General features: G+C 37.6%; 1 protein-coding gene across 2 annotated transcripts in view; it reads left to right on the forward strand.

Annotated features, from left to right (window-relative positions):
* The window catches only part of LOC122556662 (pro-neuregulin-2, membrane-bound isoform-like), a 693482-nt gene that overhangs the window by 566395 nt on the left and 113905 nt on the right, over positions 1-13182 (forward strand). For both annotated transcript variants that reach the window (XM_043703656.1, XM_043703657.1), the window contains exons 2-3: positions 5213-5375; positions 12042-12160. In XM_043703656.1, the coding sequence (XP_043559591.1) occupies positions 5213-5375; positions 12042-12160 (282 nt within the window). The remainder of the gene's footprint in view (positions 1-5212; positions 5376-12041; positions 12161-13182) is intronic.

Here is a 13182-nt window from a genome sequence, read left to right on the forward strand (position 1 = left end):
CTTGAGATTTTTCAATATTCAATTGCTGTAATTGTTTTGCCAGGTCATGTTATATTCACCACACTATCTTTGAGTACGTTAACTTTATAACTTCATGAATTCCCACTTTTTAAAATTATTGCAGATAAATATTACTCCTTTTTTTCAAACAAGTCAAGATTAACCATATACTTCAATAACAGACATTGTCTCTTTTTACATCATAAATGTATTTAATATTAATACAGTTCAATGTTTAGCTAGAAATTTAGCAAGCTGAGAAGCATGGATAGAAATTTGGCTTGGACAGTGGTGCAGAATGGCTGAAATTGAAGCAGTGTCCCAGTTATACGTAGCTCCAGACATTTAATTTCATTGATTGCAATGGGTTTATCACAGAGGGCAGTGAAGACATAAAACAGGTTTACAGTGCCACTGGAGGATGGTTCAATTGTAGTGAAGTTTACATAAACCATTTTGTTATGCATGTCACAGAGGAATTTGTAACAAAAAGTTGACAAAGTCTGCAACAATTTAAGGTTTTCAAAACGTAGACATCTGGAAAACTATTTACACATACAATTATCTATATTGTACATAAAATTATATGTATTGAATTCCTAGTTAGATTGATGGTGTTTAAACCCTGCTGGTGTTGCATGTATTTTATAATTAAAGTCCATTTTTAAGAAGTTTGGTTTTTCATGACAGTACTAGTCTCTATAGTCAGCTAGGTTCAAACCTGCTATAACAGATCATCTACAGGTGAACTAACAACAACTAACCTGACAGTTGCTATGATTCCCATAAAGATCAATAAACTCCAAAAACAAAACAATCCAATGGAAGAAACCAAGTGACAAGATTTCATTTTCATAATATTACTTTTAATAATCAACCCACAATCAATTCTGAATCACCAAGAACTATCAGACAAATTATATTTGATAGAAATTATAAGTTACACCTTAAATAGAAGGTAACACAAATTTAGCTTTTTGACCATCCCCTTAGCATTTATTGCACAATATTTTATTGTAAAAAGAACCTCAAAACTCAATCTTCCTTCAGGAGTGTTCAACTCTTTCTCTTCAAGCTATATTTGATCATTGGTCTCTTCAAATCAGCAGCTTTCCATCTGAGTTGCATAGGTACATTTATTGCCAAAAGCATGCACATCTTTAACTTGCTTGTATCATCCCGATTACAAGGATTCCCAGAATCATTTACATCCTAGTACTTGGACATCTCTGTGTACTGTACAGCAAGTTCTGGTAAAACGCAAGGAATTAAGTGACACGGGGAGTGTGCGGGTAAGTGGCATTGAAATGCCCATCAGCCATGATTGAATGGCAGAGTGGACTCGAGGGGCCGAATGGCCTTCCTTCCACTCCTATTTCTTATGGTCTTAAAACAGTGGTGGTTAGTTTATTTCAATCCCTCTGGTTAAATCCAGAAGTGGCTTCCTTGTTTTGTAGTTGTCTCACCTATATGATTTTCTATATCCTGCTTTTACTGTTGCTGCTATAATGTGATCCCAAAACTCTGTTTTTGTCCCATTTGGATTTAATCAGTCTCCATTTCTATGACAACCTGAGTTTTCAGTTTGTTTCCCTAGAGTTTTCATGTAACAGCCTAGAATCCTTGGTCAGAATCCCTCTATTCCCCCACTAACACCCACGCCTCTTTATCAGAAATCTGAAGTTTTCGTTTAAATTTCAGTTCGGGATTTTCTCAAACAAGAAATAGAGCTTTGAATCTCCAATTATTGCAAATTTCAATTTCAAGAGCTTTCTTTTTTGGTCTTGCAAGCAACCTTGCCTCAGTTCTGATGAGATTGTAGGGAGCAACAATACCAGCAGCACTGTTGTTTTTGAATTTTCTAAGTCTCTTGACAAAATGCCTTTTTTGTATAGATTACATTCAATGTTATTTTGAATGTAAACAAAATCCCCCAGCTTTATTATTTGTTATCAATAAATTCAATTCGTTAATAAGTGAAAATAAGTTGTGGATCAGCGACAGTTGAATATTTTACCAGTTTTGTGTAATGGGCATGTTACAACTAAAATTACTATTTTCATCCCAAGAAATGGGAAATTCATAATTACTTGTGAAAATATATTTTCACCTTATTACCATCTTAGCTTCATACATGCTAAGTAGTGAAATTCCAATGTGTGAAATAAATCCAATGGAAATTTCCTCAGGAATTCTTTTGATTAGCTGTTATAGCTTTGGCAGAAACATAAAGATGGTGATAAATTATGTCTCTTGTTTCCGTGGGCTCTAACAAAACCAGGCCCATTGTTATCAGACATTGAATATACTTAAAGGATCCCAACTGTGGGTAGCTCATTAAACAAGTACCTATATAAATATTTTTAGGAGCATAATTACTGTGGCTCATTGTTAATGTGTCTTCACCATCATTGCCATGACTACCTCTACCTCCCATGTAACTTTAATTTCAGCTTCAGGTAGGATCCTTCAGAATTCTTTCCTCACACCCAGCTGACAAATACATTGCCTGTGGGTGCTTTACATTTGCTGCTTGCCAACAGTATCTAAGTGTGGTTCAGCCTGTAAAATGACCTGGGCTTCAAGGCTTGAATTGAAGGGATGCATTGTATCTGCTCCTCCCATAGCCACCTAAAGTGAACGTTGCTCCAGAGATTTCTAGGAGAAAGTGAGGACTGCAGATGCTGGAGATCAGAGCTGAAAAATGTTTTGCTGGAAAAGCGCAACAGGTCAGGCAGCATCCAAGGAGCAGGAGAATCAACGTTTCAGGCATAAGCCCTTCTTCAGGAAACGCGATTCTCCTGCTCCTTGGATGCTGCCTGACCTGCTGCGCTTTTCCAGCCACACATTTTTCAGTCCAGAGATTTCTGACAATCTTTCACCAAATCGGTTGTAAATTGGCAGAACAACAAAAAACCTTCCGACAATGGTCAAGAGGAACATCCAAACTATTTGCAAAATTTTCCTGACCTATCTTGGTCTGGACGTTTCAGAAGTTGAACTATTCTGTATTGTGAAGTTAAATGTTGAATTCCACTTATATCTGGTTTTCTAAAATTATACTAAACACAATGATTTAAATTGAAAATCTATACACTTGGGTTTACAAATCTTGTGCTATAATGTTGGGACTACTGAAATAAAACCTGATTTGGAGGTGCCGGTTTTGGACTGGGGTGTACAAAGTTAAAAATCACACAACACTGTGTGTCTTACAATCTTATACTCCACAACCACCTGATGAAGGAGCAGCGCTCCGAAAGCTAGGCTTCCAATTAAACCTGTCGAGATAAAACCTAACAGCCATCAGCTTATCCCTTTTCTTTTCCCAATTGCTCTCTAATTTATCAGCTTATTCTTCTTATGCCATGTTTATCCATCTTTCAGGTGGTCTTTCCCTTTTCGTTTAATCTCATTTGTATCTCTTATCCCGTTACTTGTTTAATTGAGCTTCTATTTTGAACGAATATCCAAAATTGACAGAATTGAACAACCAATGACTGACCTCTAACTAGAGGTCAGTATCATGACATTTCTAATCTATCCAAAACAAAATACATAATGATCTTGAAATTTAGAACAGAGAAGAATAAACAAAAACACAAATAGTAGGAAAGTGAGTATTATGGAAAATAGAATAAATGAATTTTCCATAGATTTTTGTTCAGTTAGGGTATCCAGGATATGAAGCAAAGATTGGATAAGGTACAGAATAGTTATAATCTAATGGAATGGATAGATCTTTGATCAGCAAAGGAGTCCAAGGTTGAGGGGGCACAGACAGGAAGGTGAAGTTTAGGGAACAATAAGATCAGCCAGGATGTTATTGAATGGAAAAATAGATGAGTGGCTGAATGGCTTACCCAGTTTCTATTATTCCTGTTTTACTCCTGCAGCACAACATCCTCAAGTTCTATTGATTTGTATTATGCAGTGATTTATTTTACATAGTTCACATTTTGCATAAAGTAATTTATATTTATCATGTTACTGTACTAAAAGAAACAATATAGACATTTTAAAAAGTACCTTAGTAATTAACATAATATTGAATCTGATGTCTATTATGCAGTATTTCTGTTCAATTTGCTTATTACATGAATAGTGGTTGAAATGCAACCTTTACAGAATGCAGTATGGGTAGTAGTGGAGCAAGTTCCTGCTATAAACGCTATGTGTTATGTAATGTTATGTGTTATGCAATAGAAAGTGAAAGTGGGCGGGAATTGTTAGCAAGCAGCTAATGCACAACCCTACATTTTGCATTCCTGCCAAAGTGAAGCTTTACCTCACACTATTTTTATATTTTCCCACCAGAGGCTTTTTTTTTGCATGATTCTATTGTCAGTAAATGATACTTGAAAATGTTTTGTACTTCAGATTAACTTCTAGGCACAGGTGGCAACAGAAAACAGAATGCTACAATACAGCTGTACCTGATTAGTCTTTCATTGCTGTAAACACTTCAAACTGGCACCTACAGCTCAAAGTATAATATGAAAAGTAATACTGATAATTGCTGGATAAAATCTATCAAATCACTGCTAGAAATTTTAGGAATTAAGTTGCAGTATTTCAGCAGAAATGTACACCTGTGTGAAAAGGTCATTGAAAATACTTCTTTGATAATGCCAGAGCTCAAACCTACTTAAGGAATTTTGGCAAACTATCCAGTGTTATACTGAAAGTGTTTTCAGGTAACTGTACTGAGTAGGAGAGATTCCGTACCTGTGCATTCAATGCCTGAAACATTTCTTAACAGTAATGTTAGAAACATATGCAAATACAAATCCTCCTCTCGTTTTCTTACGTATTTACTTTTTATTAAGGATTTCTTATACTATTTGGCATTGTATCGATATTTCTGCTACAGCTTTATAGGAGCACAAGCAAAGGAATCCTAAATATTACTCTGTACAACATCTTTTTGACAGCCATTCTAAGGCCAGATATCTTCTCAGAGTTTCTCCCTACCAATCACCTTGCACATAACCATGGCCTAATATCAACAACAAAGAAAGTTCACATGGTTTATCCAGATTTTTCTCTTGAAGTATTGATGGGCAATTGGGTGAACCTCTGAGAAAATGTTTGGCCACCATTTTGTTTGCAGTAACAATTATTTCAGCTCAATGCATCTTAGTATTTGAAGGCAGTTGTTGGACAAACTCTTGCAATGAACTGATTCCAAGATTAATTTGTGTCTTCACAGCTGTTCCTCCAAAGCTGAAGAAACTGAAGAACCAAACTCTTCTGGAAGGACAAAAGCTTTCTCTGAAATGTGAGGCAGTAGGAAATCCCCGACCCACTTATAAGTGGTTCAAAGATGGAAGAGAGATAAAGAAAAATAAAGAAATCAGGATAAAATCTGGGAAGTAAGTTTACAAAATATAGATTACTGTTTTTACATTTGACATTTTTTTTCAAGAATTCATTGGGTATTTAACACCTTTTATGTGAAGCACTGTATAACTTACTTTCTACTTAGCATGACTTTTACACTTGATAACAAAATGATAAAGAAAACTTCAGAGAATAATTATGCCTTAGTAGAAGTGAGGAACTGTAGTATTTTAACACAACTATCCTCTTTTCCTATCTGGGCCTGGGATTGAATCCATCTCAGACTGATTGGATGAAAATGACTTCTGTCTGATTGATGTCAAAATTGGATGAAGGGAGTTTAATAAGGGATTTTAATAATTTCCAGTAAACATGACTAATCAGAAAGGCCACTAGGAATATCTGGGCTTGAATGAGGGAGCATAAATGGAACATTGTTACCAATATAAAAAGAAGGAGCCTCAGTTTGGCTTGGGATTAAATATTCAGGATCATCACTACCATTTCAACGATGACATAAAAGTAATTGTTGTCTGTTAATGACTCAAGTGCTGACCCTACTAACTTCCCTGGAGTTGGGCCATTCAGGTATTAACATAAGTATCATGCCAGTATGTGAGACATCTTTAGAGCATGTAGGAAAATTACTTGTTAAATTTCTTTGGTCAAACGAGAGTAACAAGGGATGGGCAGCAAATACTGGCCTTGTCAGAAACACCCACATCCAATGAAAGACTTTTTTAAAGTTCTGAAACTGCAGTGGCATGATAAGGATCTGATGGACTGGAATATTTCCGTGACTGCACCCCTCCTTTACAGAGCTCCAAATTGTAAATGCTAGCGTCTATCAAAATGCTAGTGTTTTGTGTAGCCAGTCCTTAAAATAAATCTTTATATTGCTAATGGAAAAAACAATTGTGTGACGTATGATGAGTGAAGTGCCATTCCTCTTATGATCAAAGTAAGGAGGAAGAAACTGATACAAGAATCTAATCTAATCTAATCATCTCTGCTAATGCTGCTATATAACTGCATACTGGGCTGTTTATGAGATTGATGACTTATTTTTGATTTTACTTCCCATTTTGGATAAGTACCTTCCATTCATTGGTATTACTCTCTAATAACACAACTGAAGTCAAAAACTCACAGTTTGATGCATTGGGCCAGAAAGCATGAGTGCCTTTTTCATTTTGTTTTGCAGTTTCTAGTTTATAATCATTAAGTCACCACTGAAATTAAGATCTCATCAGTTGTAAATTTTCACTTCATGTAAGGAGACAAGGTTTGTAGTTGAATGTGAAACTAGCCAATAGGTCTTCATGCAACATTAACAGATGTAGCAGAAAAAGCTCTTAAGTGAAGTTAGACACTTTTGTTCTAAAATTCACTCACAGCTTTTGTTTTACAAAGGCAGTTTTTACTGAATACGTCTGGTATTTGAAGTCATAAGCAAAGCAGTTTGATCTATCACAATTAGTCCAAGCCCCCTCCAAAATTCTGGAAACATTAGGACGACATAAGAACAAAAGAAATAGGAAGAGGAGTAGGCCATCTGGCCCATCGAGCCTGCTCGGCCATTCAGTAAGATCATGGCTGATATTTTTGTGGACCCAGCTCCACTTGTCCGCCAGTTCATCATAATCCTTAATTTTTTTACGTTTCAAAAATCTGTCTATCTTTGCCTTAAAAATACTCAGTGAGGTAGCCTTACTGTGCATGGCGTTCTCCAGATTCACAATTCACCTTTGGATGAAAAAGTTCCCCTCCAACTCAGTCCTAAATCTGCTTCCCCTTATTTTGAGGCTATGTCCTCTCATTCTAGTTCACCCACCAGTGGAAACAACCTCCCTGTTTCTATCATGTCCATTCCCTTCATAATTTTATATGTTTCTACAAGATCCCCTTTCATTTTTGTGAATCTGTGAGTGTAGTCGCAGTCTACTCAATCTTTCCTAATAAGGCAACCTTCTCAACTCCAGAATCAACCTAGTGAACCTCCTCTGGAACCCCTCCAATGCCAGTACAGCCTTTCTCAATTAAGGAGACCAAAACTGTACACAGTACTCTAGGTGTGGCCTCATCAGGATCCTCTCCAGTTACAGCATTACCTCCCTATTTTTAAACTCCATTCCTCTAGCAATGAAGGACAATATGCCTTCTTAATTATCCACTGCACCTGCAGACCAACTCTTTATGATTCATACACAAGGATACCCAGATCCCTCTGCACAGCAGCATAGTGCAACTTTTCACCATTTAAATAATAGTCCATTTTGCTGTTATTCCTCAATGGATGACCTCACATTTACCAACATTGTTCTCCATCTACTAGACCCTTGCCCATTCAGTTAACCCGCTCATAACCCTCTGCAGACTTTGTGTCCTCTGCACACTTTGCTGTACCACTCATCTTGGGGTTATTATGCGAACTTTGACACACTATACTTGGTCCCCAATTCTAAACCATTTTTATAAATTGTAAACAGATGCAGTCCCAACACTGATTCCTGAGGCACACCTCTAGCCGCTGATTGCCAATCAGCAAAACACCCATTTATCCCCACTCCTTGCTTTCTGTTAGTTAACCAATCTTCTATCCATATTAATACACTACCTGTAATGCCGTGGACCTTTATATTATGCGGAATGACAAGTATGAGTGTAGCAATTTGCTCAGCCATCCTAAGACGCTGGTGATAAAGTTTTAAAATACTTTTATCATGTTACAAAATATTACAAATCAATTTCAAACATTCCAGAAATTTTGCAGAATCCTATCTTAAACAACCATTTTCAGGATTGGTCCATTCAACTACACTGTGGATGTCTAAAAAAGAAGACAGTGAAACCTTTGCAAACAAAATCCTCTGACCCACTTTCCACATAATTTCAACCACTGCACCACAGATACTTATTAAAACGCAGAAGTTGAATCGGTGATTTGACCTTAGCAAGTGACTCATTGACAGGATATATGTGAAAACGTCAGTTGATTTGACCTCCAAATTCTACCCTTGTTTCTTTTTGGCAACAATTCAAGATTGCCTGGGAATTTTCTGGAACATTTTGATAGAGATCACAGCTACCCTGGTTTCTTTTTCTCAGGAAATTAGAACAATTTTTTTTTCATGGTAGTTTTACTGAAAATGTGATTTGCATGAATTTCCTTCAGCGTTTGTCTGCATCTCATATTGCATTTGCCAAAATGATCCTTAGGATGACTCTTCAGTTCTCATACACTTTATCTCAGTTGTTTTCTTAAAGCACTGGAAAATATGATTTTGCTGCAATTACAGAAGCAATATTAAACAACCAAGCAGAGTTTGTGATAGAGAAAGTGAGAACTGCAGATGCTGGAGATCAGAGTTGAGAGTGTGGTGCTGGAAAAGCACAGCAGGTCAGGCAGCATCTGAGGAGCAGGAGAATTGACATTTCAGGCAAAAGTCCTTCATCAGGAATCTGAGTTTGTGATGGTATTGATGTTGAAATGGTTAGAGATTGCTCTCATAACCCAACTGAAACTGAATCTGGGATTTTTGTTCCTAAATCAGGTAACAAGATCTGTAGACCCCTACAGGCCATTGGCCCAACAAGTCCACACCGACCCATTCCCCTATCCATATTGCACCATATTTCCCCTGACTAACACACCTAACCTACAGAGCCCTGAACACTATGGGCAATTTAACATGGTCAACTCACCTACCCTACACATCTTTGGACTGTGGAAGGAAACCAGAGCCCCCAGAGGAAACCCATGCAGACATGGGGAGAATGTACAAACTCCACACAGACAGTGGCCCAAGGCTGGAATCGAGCTGTCAATGGACTGACACTGATTCTGTGCTTATACAGGAAGTGAGCTGTTGAGGCACCCCCAATCTTGCAAACAATGGGAACTCTTATTGACAGATGTGTATTTTCATTCTGTGCTCTTGAGCTCACTGTTTAAATCTTAACATAAATACTTTGCCGAATGAGATGTAACTCCCTGGCACACCGTGCCGCCTGAAAAATCAGAAAACTTCCCAGCATACCTCATGGAGAAAGTTAGGTGGAAGTGGGTACTGCAGATGCTGGAGATTAGAGTCAAGATTAGTGTGTTGCTGGAAAAGCACAGCAGGTCAGGCAGCATCAGAGGAGCAGGAAAATCAACATTTTGCGCAAAAGCCCATCATCAGGATGAAGGGCTTATGCCCGAAACATCGATTTTCCTGCTCCTCAGATGCTGCCTGACCTGCTGTGCTTTTCCAGCAACACACTAATCTTGATTCATGGAGAAAGTTGCCAGGTGCTGGGATATTTGTGTGGGGGAGTTTGGAGTGCTGGTGGCACAAGATGCAGTCAGGCCTACCTCCTCAACACTCAAGTACTGTTGCATGCTAAGCCAGGCTATTTAATGAACCCTTCTTCAGTTCTCATACACTTTATCTCAGTTGTTTTCTTAAACATTTGATGCCCCTAGCCCACACTCTTCATGCTCCCTCTTATCCACGCTCACTGCACATGCCCATAGATGTCAGCTCATGTTAACCTATGACCCCACTCACTTCCAAAGCCCCCTCATACCTGTCATCCTGACTCATGCTCCTTATCTGTGTGTTGACTCGGGTCTAGATCTGTTTCTAACTCCCTCCCCCACCCCACCTTCATGCCAACTCATTTGCAAACCACTACAGATGACTTCTAGAACTGTATGGAGATTAAATAAAATTCTCAGTATTGATTACAGAGTTCTTCATATACAAATTATATTCCCGTTTATGAAAACATGCTAAGAATATTTAAATATCCTTAAGTACCTGCTAAGGTAGTCAACTCAGTCACATTAGGTAGATTTAAACAATCCTTAGATAAGCGCATGGTTGATTTTGGGATAGTGTAGGGGAACGAGCTGAGAATAGTTCACAGGTCAGCGCAACATCGAGGGTCGAAGGGCCTGTTCTGCGCTGTATTGTTCTATGTTCTATGTTCTACTTAATCCCATCTTAAAACAAGCCCCCTCATATCATTCATCAACCCATAACTGAGACAACTAATGCTTCAATAAGCACTTTGACTTGTCAATCAAACTGAATTTAAAACCACCTCCCCTTTACACCCAACTGTGATTTATAGATTGTAAAAAGAATTACTAACCTTTACTAATGGTCCAATTATAGCACTTAAGTCTATATCAGTATCTAATTAACTTTCTAGAACAGATTTTTTCCAACACCACAGAGATGCAAACAAGCAGGTTTTATTTTAAAACAGTTTGACACTTCTACAGTTGTTACCAACCTTTCAAGAGCATTTATAACTTTAGAGGTCTACAATTCCCTCATTCTGGGATAGGGCCCTTGCTATGGCACATGTGAGGCCTGTTTGAACTGCACATGGAGTTCAAATATTCCTGCTGAGTACAGATTTCCATATGTGAGAGTCATGTGACATGTGACCCCAACGTCCTCGTTCTCCGCCCCCGCTCCCACCTCCACCACCCCACAAGCCCCAGCAAAAACAGAATAAGTCAGAAAGAGGTTAACACTGAAATTTCCATAAGCTGCTTTGGAAGGTCTTTGAAGTCTGTACGACTGTGTCAAAAGAAAGGTCTGAGAGAAATGTTTGGAGTCTGCACATGCACAGTACAATGTGGAAATCCGAGGACTGTCACAGATTCTGTCCTTATCCAGAAAGTGAGCTGTTGAAGCACTCCCAAGCTTGCAAACAATGGGAACTCTTATGGACAGATGCATATCTTCACTCTGTGCTCTTGAGCTCACTGTTTAAATCATTAACATAAATACCTTGCTGAAAGGGATGTAACTCCCTTTTTAATGGCATCCTAACTTGACAATTATTGCTGAACACCCTCACTGACCCATTGTACAATGTTAAATTTATTCACTTATGATTTTAAAGAAGTTCTACCTGTCATAACTTTTAGAAGTTTGTTTATATTGACACGTCAGAACCTCCCTGAATCTAGTCATTGTCATTTATTTTGCAATCTAAACATTTAAGTTAAAAGTGATGGATAATTCCTGGTCTGCAAAGATAGACTACTTCAATCTGTTTATTGCCATCATTGTTGTTGCACACCAAAGAATTGCTTTGACTTGGTGCCTGCTTTGAAGAATGGAAAATACCACAAGGATCATTAGATCTTTGAGTTTCTTTCTTCAACGTCAGCACTGAGCACTCTTGTTTCATCACTTCCTGCAATATTTTATCCAATATGTCTGATCTTTGCAGGAATTGTGTAACCTAAGTGTGCATTAATGGTATTAATGATCTTTTAACAGGACATTAAAGTAATGCAGTTTTATTTTCTAAATGTCTTTGTCTGATGTACTGCTGGCCAGATATTTAAAAAGTGGAATGTTGGACTTGTTATTTCAATTAAATCCCAGAAGTTTCATATTGCAAGAAATGAAAGGAATGTTCTAATGGTTGGACACTGATGTTACCAACAGCCTACCAGAATACAATATTAATCAGAACAAATGCACTCATAATTTAAGCTGAAGACTGTCATTTAAACTTCTTGGAACAAGGAAAATGAGTCAAAATATAAGTTGCAAATGGATGCAAATTCTGTTGTTGTGAATCCACATGTCTTTTCCAACTTCTCCATTTCATTCTTCTGAAATATGTTTACAAATATTTACAAATGTATACCTCTTAGAGTCTGCTTTGGTTTCTTTCCGCAGAAAAAACTCAAGACTTCAAATAAATAAACTGAAGGTGGAAGATGCTGGGGAATATACGTGTGAGGCTGAGAATGCATTAGGCAAAGACACTTCAAAAACTACCATTAATGTGCAAGCGGGTGAGTCTGTATATGTTCTATAGTTTTTAATGTGTATAGTGGACAGCATTACCATATCAGTATTCTTAGGGGGTCAGTAGAATTTGTGCTGAATATCATCATTTTTTCAAAAAATATGTTTACGTACAGTCAGAATGTCTTCATGTATTCACTTACATTTTATAAAATGACAGCATTGATTGAACGCTATCTCAAGAAGAAAGTGCCAATAACCTAAAGCTAATGGAAAAAATTTATGCTGGTAAATGGAGTATCAGCTATTTCATTATGACAAAGTTGTTGTGACCATGGATAGGATTTAAGAAGAGTATTAATTCATTTGCATCTTTTAACAAACAGTTCTTGACAATTATTGTTGATGAAGAACAAATATTGTCCGGGATCCTGTTCAGGTTATAAAAGGAGTTAAGTAAGTACTGAAACATCAATTGTTTCTGAAGCGATTTGTCCCTCCTTCAGCTGAACTGCTGCCATTTTGCACAATGGTAGAATCAGACATTCTGTAACTTCTGCCTGTGATTTCTTTAGTCCCAGCAAAGCTATTCTTATCTCCCATTTCAGTCTTTTCCCCTGGTACAACCCTAGGTTCTTTCCTTTAACTCTAAAGAATCCAGATTTAAATTGTGAACTGGCTTAGACTGTGATCTCCAGGACCACATTAAATACTCCTTAACTTTTTTCAATCTTTTGCAAGAATGATACATTATTTAATTATCCTGGAAAGTAGCTCTAAACCTTGATGGCTGTTCTCAGCTTTTAACTATCTTGTTAAACTTATATTCTTTCATTTTCCAGCTCCGCTCTTACAAGAAGTGCTAGGAGCTCCTCGCCTTTTTTCCCACTTTGCCCCTTCCCCACAAAGCTCAAACTCCCCTAAATATCCACTTCCCTACGTTTCTGTTCTGTTCCTCCTCATGTCATCAAGGGTTGAGATGTATTTACTCTGTTAACTCTATTTTGGCTGTATTTGACAACACTCAGCATCCTTTCCTGGCCATCAGGATCACTGTTACTGTCTTCAG

This window comes from Chiloscyllium plagiosum, chromosome 14 (genome assembly GCF_004010195.1).
Source record: "Chiloscyllium plagiosum isolate BGI_BamShark_2017 chromosome 14, ASM401019v2, whole genome shotgun sequence".
NCBI classification, from domain to species: domain Eukaryota; kingdom Metazoa; phylum Chordata; class Chondrichthyes; order Orectolobiformes; family Hemiscylliidae; genus Chiloscyllium; species Chiloscyllium plagiosum.